General features: G+C 35.5%; 1 protein-coding gene across 4 annotated transcripts in view; it reads right to left on the bottom strand.

Annotated features, from left to right (window-relative positions):
* RPS6KA3 (ribosomal protein S6 kinase A3) overlaps nt 1-19,595 on the bottom strand; it is an 80,217-nt gene that overhangs the window by 41,719 nt on the left and 18,903 nt on the right. For 2 of the 4 annotated variants that reach the window (XM_037377224.1, XM_037377225.1), the window contains exon 3: nt 1,966-2,082. In XM_037377224.1, the coding sequence (XP_037233121.1) occupies nt 1,966-2,082 (117 nt within the window). Of the gene's footprint in view, nt 1-1,256; nt 1,327-1,965; nt 2,083-14,253; nt 14,362-19,595 lie in introns of those variants that run through there. The other 2 variants (XM_037377226.1, XM_037377227.1) reach the window with 2 other exon arrangements.

The raw sequence follows: 19,595 nt of genomic DNA, 5'->3' as shown, positions 1-19,595 counted from the left end.
TAAATAGTTTTGTCTTATTCAAATTTGTAAGATGGCATAGCAAAAGTGCTAATAACATGTCAGATATAAAGATAAACATGTATGCAAAAGTTGATCTGGAAAACTGTATGAATCTATGCATAACAAAATAATAATAATAAAAACTCCTATAAAATTATAACAACCTCTTGTGTCCCAAAAACATACCTTTTCATGACATATTTCAGATTAGTTTTGCATGTACCAATAAAGAACAACCAGCCTCAGCTTATTTGTGTTTCATTTCCTTCTTTAGTGTAATGGGATTTCTTGAGTGGGATTGTTTTTTAAATATCCTTAATTCAAAGTGAATTCCAGCAAAGCCTAATTTTAGGTTCAGAACTGTGGAAGAAAAACACATTAAAAACTAATTTCATATTAAGTATTTATGCTTGGTTATATATTCTGATCATCTATCGATGATGCAAAGGGATCTTAACATAAATGAGAACTGGATACAAAACCAGACATAAATACGTTATATGAAATTAGTTTTAACGTTCTCGTATACCACAACATGTCTCTATACTTTTTCATAAATAACCAGAAAACCTGTGGCAGGTGTGTTTTTCTTCCACAATTCTGAACCTAAAATTCTGAACCTTGAAAAGCATGCAGAATTAGTCTTTTTAAACTGAGTGGAAATTGGTGACATCTTCCCAAATTATTAGAAAAGATATTATGGGGTTTGTAATATCAATCCTTTTTGCATAAAGGCTAAAACAACTGAATTGTTCAGCACTTCGGCAACACTTTGAGTCAACTAGACAATCAATTACTTTTGCTTTTTCAAAACTTGCCCCCCGCCCCGTTATAGCATTGAATTTAGTAATATAAATGAAATACAAGGGATTGTTAAAATTATCATTTATTAACTTACATTTCCTTGCCCCTGAATGATTTACTTCTCCTGATCTGAAGATTTCCAAATAAAAACTTGGTTATAATTCTGGGTGAAATCATATAGCACAGGAAACCACCTTTGGCATCAAGGTTTCTCAGTGAATTCTTACTAGTTTGAGTACAAAATTTTATAGTTTCTGAACATCTACATTTCCAAGCTTAACTGGAACTTCTATTCCAGTAATATAACTAATATAATTTCCTACCACCAAGAGATAATTGGACCAGTTATTCTCATTTTCCCCCATACAGATGGCATTATATGCTAGAGCCTAACATCACATTCAGAATTGCAATTAAGGTGGAAAATTGATATAAAGACTCTGTTGTCTTACATTGTGTATTCCATTCTGTCTCAGTGATCTGCCTTGTCACATCAAGTTAATCTTTTGCTTCCACGTTGGATCTGGACAACTAAAAGTATGAATCACGTACATCTAGTGAGATCTCAGTGTGGACAGTACTCACTAAATGCTAGAAACAGAGTCTTTTAACAGATCTTCAAATAAACACGAAGGTACGTTGTGCTTTAACCAAATTATGACAGCTAATGTCTAGTATGACCACAACTAGGGTATATATATCATGTTTACTTCAGTAGCCATTATTGCCTAAAATTGGCTCTTTGCAATTACAATCTGCTACAAAAATAAATTATGCCTATAGCTTCTGTGCTGGTGATGACCTATCATTAGCAAGTTAGCAACTAGGAATACTTACCAAAAAAACATTTCAGAGCCCACCCCCTCCAACACAGAAGAGTAGTTACAGAAAAATGATATTTCATTTTAAACAGTGAATATCCAATTATTTCATATCAAGCCAATTTTTCTATGGAACCTTGAGAACTACATATCACAGAAACCAGAAAAAAATTTACTGCTTTAAAAAGATCTGCCAAAGTTACAGTGGCTAGTTAGCACTAATTCAGAAAGTAGTTTTCACTTGCAGCATTGCCCTAATGCAAGATTGTGGCTGTTCTAAATATTTCACTCCAATGCTATATTCCTGAATAATTGGCTCTACAAGAGTTCAGTTACCAACCTTTCCAAAGGATCCTTGTCCTAGTACTTTCAGAAGTTCAAATTGCGAAGGGTCTGCTTTCTCATGGCCTTCCTTTACATGGTGAGTTATTGCAATTTCTTTTATATTTCCTTCTTCCTAACAGATGAACACAGTGGAATAAATTTACGTTAGTGGTGCATCTTCCTAAAATGTTTATGAATACACAGTATGTTGAAAAATATCAGTGCCACTGAATACAACCAACTACATGCTCCTACATGTAGATAAAAAACACTGAGCAATGCTATTTGCATAATTAAGACACAAAAAAGTAAATCGTATCTGTTACAAAAGGCAGTATTAGTTCAGTAATGACATGGCTTAAACTGTAAGGGATGCATCAGAATCCAGACAAGAATGGAGTTGACAAAGCAAGTCAGCGATTCCCAAGCTTTTGTGCTTAGGCTGATACTGTTTGGTTCATCTCTGTTCCAGATTCATAACCCATTAATGGAAACCAATCTTCTTAAGAATGTAGTCCTCGTAAAGCACACCTAGAATGCATCAAAGGACCGTATCTCTTAGGAAAGCCCTCCTTTTTAACACTTGAATGAGGACCACTATGCTGCAGTGATGCTAGTGCTCACCTTTATAAGACAGTGTAAGACTCAAGACACTTCCTCGAAAAGCAGCACACCCTCTACCCCCACTTCAGCAGCAATAAACTCTCCACCTGCCACTGAGAAAATTCTGGTACGGAAAAGAATCTCATTGCCTCTCTTCTCAAGGAGAGTCTATTCTATAAAAGCTGCCAGTCTTCAGCATTTCCTTCTGTGAGAAACTTGTCACCAGAAAGCTCTAAAGGGCAGTGGATCTTCTAGCGTTTTTCTGGTCTGCACTTAATTCAGCATTTTCAGCACAGAATTCAAAAATTCCCTGAAAAGCACCGCTCCTTGTTACACAAGGAAAGAATTTCAGAACTTAACAGCAAGTGTTCAAAATTAAGTAAAAAAACCTGCATTCTTATAAATGTCATCCATAGAACTATCTAGGCATTACACAGAATCGTTAACTTATATAATGCAAATATACTAACTACAATATCAACTTTTTGTGCATTCTTTCTAACCCTTCTATGGGCTATAGTGAATAAAATAAATCTGAGAATACTTTTCCTCTATTTAATGAGGAAGTCTCAGATCTATTTCACAGAATTACAGACTGGTTGATGTTAGAAGGGACCTATGGAGGTCATCTGGTCCAACACTCCTGCTCAAGCACAGCAACCTAGAGCCAGTCTGTCCAGAACCATGTCCAGGTAGGTTCTGAGTATTTCAAAGGATGGTGACTCCACAACCTCCCATGGTAGCCCATGCTAGGGCTCGGTTACCCTCACAGTGAAAAAGTGTTTCCTGATGTTCAGAGGGACCCCCCTGTGTTTCAGTTTGTGCCCATTCCTCTGGTCCTGTCACTGGGCACCACTGAAAAGAGCCTGGCTCTGTCCTCTTTGCACTGTCCCTTCAGGCTGGTCAAACATGATTTCACCTTTGTGAAATCCATGCTGACTAACCCCAGTTACCTTTTTGTCCTTCATGTACATGGAAATGGTTTCCAGGAATCAGTTGTTCCATCACCTTCCCACAGATCAAGGTGTGGCTGACCATTCTGTAGTTCCCTGGCTTAGCCTTTTTGAAGACAGGGGTGACATTTGCTTTCCTTCAGTCCTGAGGCACTTCTCGTAATCACCATGATCACTGGAGTGATCTTGAAACGACATCTTCCAGGTCCCTCAGCACTCATGTGTGCACCCTGTTAGGGCCCAGGGACTTATGTACGCCCAGTTTGCTTAAGTACTCTCTAACCTGACCCCTTTCCACCAAGGGCATGTTTTCCTTGCTCCAGACCTTCCCTTTATTTATACGCACAAAAACGTGCACTAATTAGTTCTAGTAATGGGCAAATAGAGGCAGCATTCTAAAGACGTGTTTCTGAAGCATGAATTTATAGATTTTTCAAGTGTTCAGCAAGATTTATATGCATTAATTATTGCTGAAAGTATCCTTTTGTATTTGGTCACTGCAGTACTGTGCATTAGTAAGTGCACAGCATCTGTTCATACATATCAGCTTGCTCTAACATATGCTTTTCCCATATCAACATTTCTCTTTCGAAAGACCCTTTTTTTCAAAAGATTTTAACCAAAGTTGGAAAGAAACTGTACATAACAAATCCTGAGCATGTATGTGTGAGAGAGTGTGTACATATATTAAAAAAAAAAATTCCAGTGTACACTTTGGAATAATGCACAGAACATCCTGACAACTTTTAAAATCAGAAAAAGAAGAAAAGATATTTTAATGTAAAGAACTTGGATTTGTATTGAGTGTTCTAAATCTAAGATGACCAATAAGGGTAGGTGCCGATTTCTATTTTAAGACAGCCAAAATTTTGCACGCGTGTGTATGTATGCGTGCTCTGTACTACTCCTAATAAGCCTAAACTCCTTTTTCCTTTCAGGATAAAATGCTGCCATCATTGACTCAAGGCTGAATCTTTAGAGAGTTTGAAAGAAATACCGATTCCTTTACTTGTTAAAGGAATTATTTGCTGGTGGACATCTGTATTTTCATCTTTTAAATTAGTATATAATCAGATGGATTACATACTACTTAAACCACCTACTGCAATGTTAGAGAATCCCAGGGGAGGACTAACACAGCAGAATAGCTTGCCAAGTACACATTACTTCAGATACTTTGATCCATTTTTGTTTCACTGTTTTACCTATTAGCTCCTTGGCAACCTTGGGAAAGTAAAAAAACGCGTGAAACAGAACTTCCTCAAATCTTTCTATTATCTACTCAGATTCAGGGACACAAAGTGATCAGGTGGATGCATTGCTTTAAAAACATCATAAAATGTAATAAAAACAAGAAATGGAAAATATATTAACTCATTCTCTATATACAAACAAAAATATTTTTGAATGCGATGCAATTATTATGCAACCAACTTTCCAGTGGTTATTTTGGGCAACCTCTAAAAAACCCTCCAAACTACCACTTCACATTCCTAATGCTAAAAGAATATTCCCAGTCTTCACAGTTTCTCAGGGTTCAGATATTCTTCAGTCCTTATAAGGCAGACTTAATACAACTCTGTTTTAAATTAAACAGAACTCAGATCATATCCTACTTTAGTAACTTGTCCATAACACATTTGGGGGCAAGATTTATTACGAATAGTTACCAACAGATTTTGCAAATGCAGTTAAAAATACAAAAGCTAGGCCTTTTATAGAAATACAAATTATATGCAGAAGTAATCAACCCTCACTGTACACACTATCCACCTGAACGAAAATACAAACCTTTCACACTGTAAAAAGAGATCGCTACTTCTCACCTAACTGTACTAATTACATTAATTGACAGATGTCATCTCACAGTATGCTGGAAGAAAAGTCAGCTGTTTAGCCTGGTACTGAATTTCTCTTAACCTCTGCCTCTGATCATTCCCTAATATTTGGAAAAAAACATTTGTCCCATGTGATGAATTCAGATTAGATGAGATGTGTAGGGTGCTGAAAGACTCTGCTCCTCCTCTTTCTCCTATTCCCTGACAACTTTCACACTACTGCAGCCCTTCACTCACCAGTGACCTGGCCATTGCAATGGTGATCTTCTTTCCAGTTATAACTACACCCCACTGCCTAAGTTTTATTTCTGTTACTTACAAGCTTGGATAGTTCCCTTTTCTCAAGCCTTATTACTGCAACAACGTCTAAATAAAAGTCCTGAGAAATAAATTGATTTTTTTAGCCACACAGCTCTCTTTTAAGGCCTTCCTCACAGCAGAAAGTAAAACTGTTATAGAAAGCCACATTTCAAAAAAGTTTTAAATACTGTGTTAGTCAACTTAAAGTGGTTGCTACTGGCTTCCGTTATCATGAAACTTAATATAGAATACAAGGAAACAAACCGACGGTAATGTTACTCTGAGTTCCCTTAACATTTCCTTAACAGTATAATAGTGTAAATCAACACCGGCCTAGAAGGGAAGTAAGTGACAAACAAGTTTGGGTATGAATTTAAACTGCCACTATTTCAGAATAACTTCCTGTACTGATACAGTTTGCAAGTTAGAACTATTCTGGTCAGTAAGTATCTCAGCGTAAGTAAGCTCTTAGTAATGTACCTCACAATATATGTCTATGCATGTATGCATTCCTGTGCATAACAAACAACTGAATGGGCTATATTCCACAGACAAACCAAATCGGTGGTGGGAAGAGAGAGAGGTTCAGCATACTAAGGGTGACACATTTTTCTCTTTAGGAATCAGCTGCAAATTAGAATAGGAAACATGCTTGTCAGGAAAAAAGAAAAAGGATACACACCTTCTAGGCAAGCAGTTTCTAAAAACCGTTTAACCATTATTAGGCTATAAAAATAGCAGCCTAATCATGTTGCTGGAAAAATTCTGTATTTCAGGTACTTAAACTCTAAATACTTACTTTTGTTTTAGTAATTGAATTTATGTGAATTTGTTTTTATGTTCATTTTTTAATTCAAGACAAATTAATTCTGCTGTAACATTAAATATTTGTATTTGCTTCTGAGATCTTATTACAGGAAAAACTATTAGATAACGTACTAAAAGGAAGCTGGACTTCAAACTCTAAAGGAAGTAGAAGAGCCTTAGTAGGTAAATATTTCTCAGTAGTAACAAAAGAGCCCAGAAAAGTAAGAGAAAAACGTGAGTTTATCTACATACAGAATCTTCTGTCATTTATCCTTCAGATTTCTGAGTTTTCAGTAGGAGATCTGAAAATGGTTCTGTGTGTAAAGAAGTGGCCCACACAGAGCTGGATGGCATAACACACTGCCTGCTTTACACAGACGAGCTTATCCATAGACCTTTTTCTGAGCAGCATGTTCTAGGGACAACTGAAAAGATGGTCTAGGGCTAGTAAAATGGGCACTGAACTGCTAGGAGAGCTGCCAGTCTCATTCACGATACCACTCCTACTGTTCCCACAGGTTTGTAATTTCCACTTCTTTTATTACTCCTAATAATTCCAATCTTTTTACAGATTGAATTTATTTTCTAATCATGAATACAGCAGCAAAAAGAGTACATAGCCCTTTTACCTCTAACTTCCAGTTCCTGAAGATAACATAACAGTGGTATGAAAGGAAAAACAAGTAAAAAGGGTGTGTGCAAGAATTCTGGAGTCTGAGCTTAAACCATCTGTGGACACTTTAAGCGAGGGTTGCCAGACACACACTTACAACAACTAAGTATTGTGAATGCCATATGAGATATATTCTTATGACACAACCTAAATATGATAAATATAGAAAATACAATAAACACTCATTATAATTTAAATAGCACCTCAAAACACAGAAGCATTCTTAGTCTACAAGTTTTATATAAAAAGGACAAAGAAAGAACAAACTAGAGATAAAAATTAAAAAATATAATGTTTAAGTGTATGCTCTGACACCAACAAAATAATCCACAAGTAAGAAGTCCTGAATCATTTAAATTGATGGCACAGGATCAGATTTGTGCTCTTACTTGTATCAGGAAGAGGGAGGCTATCCAGAATAAGGGACATTAGCACATCCAAAGACCATAGGGGTTCTGCTGCACCTAAAATTCTCAGTTTCAGGTTCGTGAATAAACACATAAGCAAAGTGTAAACATGCACAATGACAAGTGCTTGACAAAGACATTTTAACACTGGGACAGAAATGGGAAGTTCAGCAAGAAAGTTAATTCTCAAAGATGTCTAAGAATTAAACGTGGATTAACTTAAACAGAACATCAAAGAATAAGCTTATATGTCACATATGGAATGCTTGCTTAGGAGAAAAGGTATCCCTGGAAGACAGATTCCTCCTTTTATGAGTACTCAAAATTATATGAATGTAAGTGGAGATATTTTAAACACTTAACTCTTTATGATAGCATATTTTAGATAGGAGTTACTAAAAGAGCAATTAGTTCATCAGCCTCACAATAAGTGACAAAGATCTGAGTATACACACTTTAATATACTGAAAATATGTTAAAATTATAATACATATAAATTACCCTAAAGGGAAAAAGCAGCAGCTATCTAAAAAAAAAATATTTAGACTAATAATACTAATGGAATGTTATATTTAAATTGTTCCTACACATAGGTGACATTTAATGGGTGCAAAGTCATGAAGTGACATAAAATTGAATAAGTAAAAAAAAACAACAGGGAAACATTTACCGCTTAAGACATCTAAAGCATTCAGGTCAAATAGAATGCGACTGAAAGTAAACTAGACTCATCCTGAACAGAAAGACTGACTGCATCACCTCTGCTGTCAGCTTCAGTGAAATTAAACTGAAATAAGTGAAACACAGAAAGTTAACCAAACCCTAAATGTCCAAAGGTTAGATCTCTAACAAAGATATGCCTGCACAGAACTGGGGGTTGCAGGGGGCTGGAAAGGTTTTATTTTATTATAACAGTGTGGGTCTTTTAAAAATATATTCGTAATAACCATGCACAGAATAACAACTAGCAGTTTATTTTTTATAATATCAAGAGCAAAGATGAGTATGTGCAGTACATGCTATGAATACATAATAGATTAAGGCTTTTTGAAAGAACATTCCATTTATTTTTAACATGCTAAAACACTCCAAAAGGATTGGCATTACATTTTTGATTACTCTGATGCCTGTATTGTGGAAAATGGGTGTTCTTATTTGATGACAAAAAAGGCAATAACAGCACTTAAAGGCTAAACAAAAAAAATGGCTCCTTCACCATACCTGAATTTCACTAACAAATTCAGAAAAAGATTCCTGAGAAAATTCTCTTTATAAAAAAGTTCATATGTGGATTTAGAAAACCCCAGTTCTTATAGAGTGAGATATGTGATAAATAACCGTATCCTATCTTGAGCCCTTTGCATCAGGAAGGGGTATTAAAGATAACACACCGCATAGGTATTCCATTAATGAAAGGGATAGAAGTGACTAAAACCCAAGGTTGCATTTTCCCTTTCCCACAAAATGTATACCACCTAGATGTAGGTGAAAATCTCCTCAGAAGTGCGGGGAATTTCAGCTGGTAGACAACTAAACACTGATCAAAGAACTTTCCCTCTGCACACTTCTTCTGTATAAAGGAAATGTATCGAGAAATACACCACCAAACCTGTAATATCTGAATAAAAGGCTTCCCAGTGAGAACATTTCCTAACAGAAATGGAAGTTACTAGGAAGTAACCGATGTACAGGAACAAGAATAAAACATTAACCTTCAGAGTAATTTTAAATAAAACCTCTGAATTTTACCTGAACAAAAAAATACCATAGTATGTTTGCTTTTGGAATCGAGAAGCAACTTGCCTCTCAGTAGGGCTTTAAGATAAACTTTTATTGGAAAAAGGCACAGATGACCAGTACAGACATGGCTGTACGTACTTCAGTTCATCAAAACCCAGTGGGTGGGAAATCTGGCATAAGCAACAAGTCCTTAAGACAGGTCCTGTATTCAAAAAAAGTTCTTCCTGTAGAGCAAACATTGTTGACATGCTGACCAAAACCTGTAAAAATGGGGTTAAGACTTTGACTTAAGGTAAACTTTAGATAAACAGAATAAGAAATTATAATCTGCATGAATAATTAAAACCTGTTTTAATATCTAAGCTAGGTTAAGTAACTACTGGAGAGATTAACTGAAATACTGATATTCCTGGTTCCAACAAGACCCAGGTTTCACCTTTATCTGTTAATTCTGTACTACTCTCAACAGAGTTAAAAAGGAACAAGCAGTATGTATAGTTACGTACAGACTTAGGACTTATTTTGCCCCTTCAATAAGAGTTCGCTCAGATTTTTCACCCTAAAGCAACCTTCCAGTTCCCAATCTTGTAGGGTCTTCTCTGAATCATTTTTTGGTTTTAACATTATTTTGGAAGCCCTTGCATCCTTGCTACAGAGCAACAACAGACTGATTTCATGCTGCATACAGAGCAATAGCCCCATACTACTCTCCTAGTCTGGACCTGAAGAGACTGCAGTTGCTAAGGCACCGACCACGATGCTGCTCAGCTGAGTGTTCAGTGGTATTGCCAGTCCTGTAGAGTCACCACCTGCCAAAGTCAAGTCACTCTGAAACTGTGCGGGATTCTTTGTTCCTAATACACAATTTAGCATGTAAAAGTAGTATTGGCACAGTTAACACTTCTTCTGAACAGACATTATTAACACATTAAGAAATGTTGGTGGGATCCTAGCAGAAACTCTTCCAGGAACAGTTTCATTAATATTTTCTGCTTTCAATAACATTTTAAAAAGGAATTAAAATATATTTTATATATTTAATTTATATAGTGATAATTTACACATAAACCAGTCAGAATCGCCATTAGGAAAGTCCACAGTTCTGCAACTTCAACTTCTACAGTCAGGAACCAGAATGAGAGAAAAAACCCAAATCTTTCTGCTAGTTTTAATCACAACAACTGAGTCAGATCTATATTGACAGTATTGGTGAATACCTGCCTCAAATGTCAGCCATCTTTCAAGATAAGAGAACAGCCCTGAAATAAATTTTAGAATTAAGCTTCTGAAAGAAAGATACAAATACTTCAACAATAGTAAAGTGCAACCCTTTTCCTATAAGGCAGGCAATAGTAAGCTATCGGTGTAAAGGACAGTTCATAGCATACTTCCTCGTAATACTGTTCAACTGCACCTAATGAATTTTAACTTATCTGACTGCTGTATCAGCTTATACTACTGAAATTACAATTTTCAAAAAAAGCAATGTAATAAAGAGCTAATTGCAATCTTATTGTCCACTTTGAAGTTGAGCAGCAGCAACAATACTTTTATCAGTTTTCATTTGTTATGTTAGGTATATAGCTGCATAGATTTTTCCACTTTCTTTATGGAAGTAGCAGCTTTGTTTTCACCCCTCTCAATCTCTATTTCAGGAATGTTTTGCTTCCTCTAGACAAATGCATGTTCTTGAGGCATATGTACATTCGGTACAAGTGAAGATAAGGCTGAAAGCAGAAAAATGGGATTCCCCAGCAAGTTACTTAACACTGCTCCAACCACAGTTGCAGGTTTCCTTTTACTACTTTGTTAGCCTTCATTGTACTTGTCAGAGCTCAATTGGACATTGCTGTATTTGGCAAAATACTTTTCTGTTACAGGCAGAATGATGTTGATCTCTGTAACCAAACAGAAACCATTTCTGAAATATTAACTATGATATTAAACCTTGGTGCTGAAATTACATATAACAGTTATGTCCTGTAAAGACAGTATGCTTATTGGATATCAAGTGATTTTAAAAGGATGACTCAATGCTGGCACAGTTCCCCAGCTCATATACATAATTTCCTTTTCCTCCCCTCCCTTGAGTCAGGAAGTCTCCTAGATGCAGTTTTACATTCCCAAATTGTTATGAATGTAGAATGAATTTTCAGTATTACCTGAAGAAATAAAACGCCTATGAGCTATGCTTTTTGAAGTAAAAAAGAGCCAACAAACTGAAAACCAATTACTTCTAGGTTTGGTATTAGGGCTTATGGAAATCTTTATTACGTTAAAAAAGAGAGTTTAAAATGTGAGAGGCACATCAGTCTAGGTATTTTTTGAAAATCTCAGACAATTCTACACATATTCACACATTCCATACTCACTATACCCTTAATTTTCAATTCAAAACTGACTTGAAAAAAAAATAAATTCAATGTCTAACAAATATTTCACAATCTCCTATTACCTCAGTAAGCAACTTTAGTTAGCTAAACCATGGAATAAAAAACATTCCTTGTATCTGTGACTAATATTCAATTTGAGTCACTTAACAGAACTAATGATTACTTAAATGCTCATACACAAATAATTGCTCTAAAAGCTAATTAAATATGTCGCTTTTGAAGTAGCAATTATTCTAATACAATGAAAAGCAAAGCACTGCTATGCATAAAATTAAGTCTTTAAGGATATTCCATGTATGTTGTCTGTCTTAAGCTAATACCAAAGAAAAGCAAGAATAGAGCAGAAGTAAGTTCTAATTAACATGGACATTTGAAGTCAGAAATACAGGTTTCCACAATTCATGCCTTTGCTTCTTTTTCAAAGATTGAAAAACTTGTATTTTCAAATAATATCAGATTACTTGTTGCAGATGCCACCTATTGTTTTATCTGACAGAAAACAAGATTTCCTAAAAGCAAACTATTTGCATATGTTTAGTTTCAGTGTTTTTTTAATTTCATTTATTCTTAAATTGTTAAGTCTCTAAGAGACAAACCATGCATAGAGATAATAAAAATCACTGTATTCATGTATTTATTCCTTACTCTCTATATTTCCTACTCTTTTCATTCCTGGCTTTCTACTACAACAGTTTTGAGATCTGGAAGGATGTCTATGTCCACATTTGTTCCAGGTAGCCAACTCACATAATGAAGACTGCAAATCTGGTTACTGAGACTGAACTCCCCCCATTCTTTTGGTGTTATAGACTAAGCAAGATAGGAGTTTGAAGAATGAGTCCTGTCCCAGAGCAACAAGTCAAAGGATAGGTGAAGCCCTTTGGATAAACATGGTTGGCCAGGCTGGTAGGGTAATTCCGAAAATGCCTTCCCCTCCTCAGAATGAAAATACAAAGGCCAGGACAGAAGTAGGGCTCCTTTCTTCACAAAGGAACTGTGAGGAGTAAGTTGTTCAGCAGGTAAAACTGAGAAATTCCTGTAAGCATTTTGAAAGCTCAGTGTTGGTCACCAAAAGCAGTTTTGTAATGCAGTTGTCTTTTGATCAAACACCACAAAATTATTTCATGAACTAAACTGTGCATGTCAGCATTGGAAAAAAAATACTCATTGGGTGGAACTTTCATTTCTCAGTAACTTTGATATAAGTTTTGTTCCTGCTTTGTAAGTACTAACATTTAAAAGCATTGCAATCAAAAAAAAATTCAAAGTTTAAAAAAAAAAATCAACAAATCAAAAAAATATACACAAGCATATTCAGCACTAATCTATGAAAGCTGCGATTCCCGATTTATCGGGATAATATCCTAAATACACCCTAAAATTTATATGGGCTGAAACCCCTTAGTGTGATCTGCACTGCCTGGCATTTTAAATGGACAGAATGTTAAAGAGAATATAATCAAGCTGCCATAAGTTGATGAAAAAAAGGCATTGTTTTATCTATTTGACTTCTAAGAAATACCTTTCATGTTGCCTGTGGTAAAGAACTATAGTTCAGGACTATGAGTTGATACATGTTTATTTTACATTAAAAAAAGTGTACATAATGCAGCCTATGTTCCATTGTTTTACATGCATGTCTTGTTGTAATGCTTCAGTTACAGCAAGCAAATTCAATTGCATTTTCTAACAAGTATTGCAAAGGCTAGGTCTTAAATTACTATCCCTTTTATTTACAAATTGGTAGACCTCCCTCACTTAAGATGTTAAGACAGTACACAAGAAGGTGGCTGAGGTTGGTGGTTTTGGTTGTTTGGGGTTTTTTTCCACTGAAAAGTATTTGCAGATTACAGGAGGAGAAACATGAAAAGTTATTTGAGTTTCAATGATAAAATGCTCTATCACATTGCATGTTTACATATATTGTTAAATAGTATGGAAATAGTGCTTGAGATACTACAGTTCTACACTAGGGATTTTTCATTACTTAAACCACTCTTATGTTTAAATACATGCTCAACAACAAGACAAATTATACAAATTAACTGTCTGTTGTGACTAAATTATCATTTAAAAGTTAAAATAACCATGACATTAACTAATGCAAGAGTGTCAAAATTCTTAATACTGTTTTCAGAAGTAAATCTAAGATATTAAAAAGCCCACGTTATTTTATAGTTTAAAGTGCTACATGAAAATTTAACTATTAAAATAACCACTAAGTATTAATTTTAAAAATAGATTTTAAATAAAACTAGACTCTCAGTGAGAAAATTTAACATACAGCTAAACCCATAAATTTTTGGAGGAAAAAAAAAAAAAAAAGAGTAAGATTTACAGTGTTTATAGACAGGTAAGACATTCCCAATAAGGTTAAATTATCAACAGGTAGCTTAGAAATCTCTAAGAATATGAGCACACCACAAGTTTGTTTTTTGGGTTTTTTTTAAGAAAATACAAACCCCTTTGCATACACACAGCACTGATCCCAAAGCAGTGAGAGACTAAAATTGCTTTGAAATTAGAAGTTTGATTAAAATAGAATTTCCCCTTTCCCCCCTTATTCTTTTAAATAAGAAACTAAGCTCACCCGAATAGAACGAACACGTAGAGCCAGAAACTTAAACATGACTAAGAAACCATGATGTTTAGATTTTCTGACTGAGTGATCATAAGTCTAGCAGGGAAGACCAACCCTGGCGGTTTTGCTGTGACCAGCTGTTCCGGCAATTAGAAAATTTCCTGTCAGGCAAGTCAGACAGTTGGGGGTGGGGTGAGAGAAGGGGGGGGGGGGAAGGTCAAAAAAACCCCACCCCAAAACCAACAAAAAAGCAAAAAAAAACCCTGCCCCGCCCCACTAAAAAAAAACCTGGGCAGCAGTGGTACTCATGTTGCTGATGCTGTAGAGATCAGCACAGGAAACTTAAGCAGATTGCCTGATAGCAACATGCTGTTGCAGATGTTATTTATTGCTGGTTCCCAGAAAAGAACAAAAAAGATCAACATCTGTATCAGAAATCATGGTACTATGCCACAATGTACTAGTTAAGCAGAATAGCAACTATTTTAAATTCTACATGTGATAAGTTAAAATTCATCAAAATACAATTAACTTTACAAAATGTTTTAACATATCATATATCACTACTTTTTAGACTTCAATGCACAGAATGTGGTATGTATATGCTTAATGACTATTTTTATTTCTCGAGTTGTTAAAGGACCGAACTGACCTTGTGCATCGCCCTTTGGAATCCTGCACATAGAAAATGCTACACAGATGTTACAGAGGTTAGACCAAGACAAAAAAAAAACCAGACTGCAAAAATGATTTGAATTGGATCACCCAGGTCCAACATCTGACTTATGCACCAATATTATATTGCTCTGTAGACAGTGAAAAATTTCTTAAAGTAATAAAAATGTCTAAGCTTTCTTTCAATGTTTTAAAAAAAACCTTTCAAATGTTTCTAAGAATTAGAATTCACTGTAATTACTTCAAATAGCTAGAGATGAAGTTTTTAATTTGATCTCTCTAGATTTAGTATGAAAGTTATTTTTCTGAGTATTGATACTATCTTCTGCTTTTTTGATATTTAATAAAAGCACTGAACTACATAGTACAGCCTCAATTAGAATATGGAGCAAGGCTGTTTTTCTTCAAGCAATAAATAAAGGCAAGTAACAACGTTTAGTCAAAGGCATATACAAGTTCAGCTATAAACAGTTCCAGGTGATTCCATTTAGTGACTCTGCACCAAAGGAAACTTACAGAAAAATACTGTACTTCTTCCTGCACAAGACATTAAGACAAACCAACCCTCCAAACTACCTTCCTTGATTGGGTTCTAACAATATCTGGATTAACGCAAATGTTTTTAATTTTAATTCCTCTTCAGAAGACAAAGCCAGTAATTTATTTATTTAAACTGACAGAACATAGTGCTTCTATCTCTATACCACATCTTGGCTGTCTACAGTATGTTTCTAACTTTGCTTTTGAAACTTGGATTATATGTCTCCCCAACATGAGCAAAGACCCTCTCACACAAATGCAGAGATGAAATAAAGACCCCTGGCCTTATCAGGACTCCACAAGCAAAAACATGCCTTTTTTGTGTTCTCTCATACTCCTCTGGGTCTTTATTTACATCATATCCACCGGGATGGATTGTTTAAATTCTGTGTACTGAATTATTCTTGAAGATTACACAGGCTTCCACTTACTAGTACTGTACCTTGAGTCCTCAATTACAATGTACTTTTTACAGTGTTACAACCTTTTTGGAAGAAACAGCCTCTACTACAACAGCAGTAGCACAGCATGAAAAATGATTCAATATTTGTTTCAGGATAAACAAAGCTTCTTGAACACAAGTAGGTTACTGCTACACAAGGATTTCAAGTATTTCAGAAACAGTATAAAAATGACTTGAAGCTTTCCTCTCTTCAATTGTTTTAAACCTCCAGCTGCTCTCACCTCAAAACTGAAATATCTCAAGAACTGCAGTTTAACAGCAATATAGTTGTTTACCCTTTGAAGACTTAAACCAAATTAAAATAAATAAATGGGAGACCATTCCAGTTCTCTGACTTACCTTGTCAAGAACACGTATGAATGCACTAAAAGCAGAGTGAGCAGGAATCTACAAATCACTAAATTAAACTCTATGGTAGCAAAGAGAGGTAAAAGCAGAAATGGAGAGTAAGCGGTAACACATACACTAACTACAATGTTCTTTAAAGACAAAAAGATAATGTGGATAAATAACCACCTTCTATTTTTGCTGTAAGGATATGAGTGTATTCTGCTGCAGATAAGCTGTATCTGCTAAGGGTGACAGGAATAAGGCATTTCAACTGCAACAGTCGTACAATTACTGACTACTGCTCTCTCAAACCTTTTATGTAACCTTCCAGTGAAGTACAAAACACAGTGCTCAGGGGTCAGCGGGGTTACTTCACAACAATAGCTCTCCTAAAACTGGCATGGGTCTGCAGCAGGTGGAAGAAATTTCTTGTGTTCTGGGAGAATAAAGCCTGCATGGTTCCCAAAGAGCGCTACCAGCCAACCAGAAATGTTGTTATACGCTACATAATTAATTTTGAGAATCTCTGAGAAGAAAACTTGCCCTTTTAAATATTCCTTCGTATTGAGAAGAATGACAGGTTAGAGGGCAGCAGTCCCCAACAGGGAAGTCTGTGATAACAAGGACAAACTGCTCCGGCAAATTGCTCCCCTTACCTTGAAGTCTTTGATAAGGATTTGCATTATACATGTTTATCACAAAACACAACTGTCTCCAAAACAAAAGGAATTTGTTTAGCCCAACAGTGACGGTTCTGTCAACTGCAGATCTCCACTTGTACAATGCAATTCCTCCTCCAGTACAGAAATATAAAGTGAGTTCATCTCCCATCTTCCCCTCCTCTTCTTTTAAATGGGATGCTCTAAATTTAGTAAAGTGAAGAGAAAATATCATCAGACTTGCTGTCCAGACATTCAAGAGAATAGGGCTCACAGCCTCCACAGAGAGCAAGGAGAAGTGAAAGATGCTGGAGGAACTCTCAAAGCAGTACAGAACACGTGGCAATCCATAGGTTTTATTGAGTAAAACATGCACGCCACAGCAGGATGCTCACTTTTACATATAACCAGAAAAAGTTGAAGCATTTCATCTAAGTAGAATCCATTAGGTAGACTGACAATCTTCCCATACCCTCAGCCCAAGAAGTATAATAATGCAAATTAAGTCTTTATGCTGCTAGACAAGCAAGGCTCTATAGTACAGATTGCCTTCAATTACCTGGAAAATACAAAGATGGAGTACACACAAGGAACGAAAAGCTTTTTCAATTGATGAAGGTCAACAGTTGAGGAACAGAGAACCATGTTTTGGAATTCTCAGAAGCTGAATAATATACTTCTCTTCATAATAAATATGTATGTTTGTATAGCCAAAGCAACAATATTCTATTAATCCGGGGGTGTGGCAGTTTCCATCTGCTAGTTTACAGGCTTTTCAGGGCTACCATCTGTTTCCTCCACAAGTAACAAGCAAGCAGCTTGACTTCTAATGTTGCTTACACTCTCAAATTATTCAGTTTTCTGACCAAGATCCAGAAAGTATGCTGCACCTCAGATACTAAGTGCAAAATAAACCACCCAGAAAATCCATTAGAAGGCATCAATGAAAGAATTTTGGTTTTTTTTTTGCATTTCCTCAGCACCTGATGATACCTTAGGGAAAAAAATATTCCTTCTTTATATAGGTTTGATATCTAACAGTTAATGTCTCCAGCTGAAAGCTCTGCGCTGTTTGCAAGGATGCTTTAACTTTTACATGAGGACCACTAAGTCCATTCTTACACAGGTAAGATGCACGTACTTCACTGTAAATTTCTAGCAAAATTCACCCAAGCTGAAATACAGCACAGTGCTTTAGAAAATAACGAACTTCCAATTTAATTACACTAGAGGGAAAAAAGGGTATTTTGCCTTTTACAAAGGAAAATCTGAGCACTGAGAAGGGAATAACTGGATTCAAGTTTTACAGACATACATGGTTTGCTTGGGAAACTTATTTGTTCAAGAATCAAGTTATTTGATTTTAAAATAGAATTAAATACACATGTATGTATACTTAAGTATATTTAGTAGAATACATTAGGAGGAATGTAGAAATTATGGACCACCTTAAAGTCCAAGTTTAGTATTTGTAACCCACTCCACTACACAGTGGACACTGTCTCATTTGATGGCCAGGTTATCTTTGTTGGCTTTAACAGAAACTGCAACTTACTTCATAACAAGGAACATGGTATTATACTGAATTATCTAGTATTATGGTTTCAAACAATTGCATTGCTATGGCTGTAAAGAAAGCTTCCTTAGTTTGATTTCCATATAAACAGGCACTAATTACACATTCAAGAACGTCTAAGCAATGTGAAAAAAATGACTGTATACTTCACCTTTCACTAAACCTGCAGAAATATTAAATTGTTACTGTTTTACTACTGATAAGCTACACAAGTAGCTGTTTAACTTAAAACTAAGTATCAGTCTGTAAAAAATGAGAAATCCCAAACAGTGGTCAACAAATACTTGTGAACTCAAGCATTTCTGAAATATTTAAGAAATTCTAGCTCTGTCTTACAAACTCTACTCCAGAGCCAAGAATTTATATCAAAAAGCTGGCAAAAATACACACACCAAAAATTGAAAATACATCAAAACGATTATCAGAAATATGTTTATTGTCATGTTAGCACACATGATTATGCTTGTAATTGGAAAATGTTACTGAGCACCTGAACAGCAATATCCAACAGAAGTTTGGAGCAGTCCTGAAACAGTGCTTCAGCCTGTCAAAATGCAGCATTTCTGAAACTAAGACTTCTCACTGGTACAATGCTACAATATCAAAAATTGAGGTGAAATTAAAAATCAGTTAAAGCCTTTCTCAAACGTTCTAAAATCTAAACATTTTTCAGTTTAATTATGCTTTTTTTTTGCTGAATTATTTACTTCATTTTAACATTCTTTTGTTATTTTCATGAATGTTGACACAGCAAATGGGATCACCCAGTTTTAGTATTACTGGCTAAGTGATGGAGGGCTGTTTTGTCCATGACTGTAATTGGTAAGTGACGTCCCTGTCCTTATCTTGACATTTCCGCCTCTATGCCTCCTCCCCCCTGCTCCCACTCCCCCTCAGTAGACCAGTGTTTTATAGATTTGTGGTAAATTGTACAGTATACATGCATGTATAATATAGAAATTCAACATTATTACTATATATAATTGAACCAGTTCAGTATTTACAGTAAAGAGACTATATTGCCCACATGCTTCAAATTATTTTTCTAATCTAAAAGCATTTTCTAAGATCACATTTTCTTTCCTTGCGAACTCTTTAATTAAAACAC

The sequence above is a fragment of the Falco rusticolus genome, chromosome 2, assembly GCF_015220075.1.
Source record: "Falco rusticolus isolate bFalRus1 chromosome 2, bFalRus1.pri, whole genome shotgun sequence".
Taxonomy (NCBI): domain Eukaryota; kingdom Metazoa; phylum Chordata; class Aves; order Falconiformes; family Falconidae; genus Falco; species Falco rusticolus.
The sequence above is the reverse complement of the archived record's forward strand: the minus strand, read 5'-3'. Positions and strand labels throughout refer to the sequence as shown.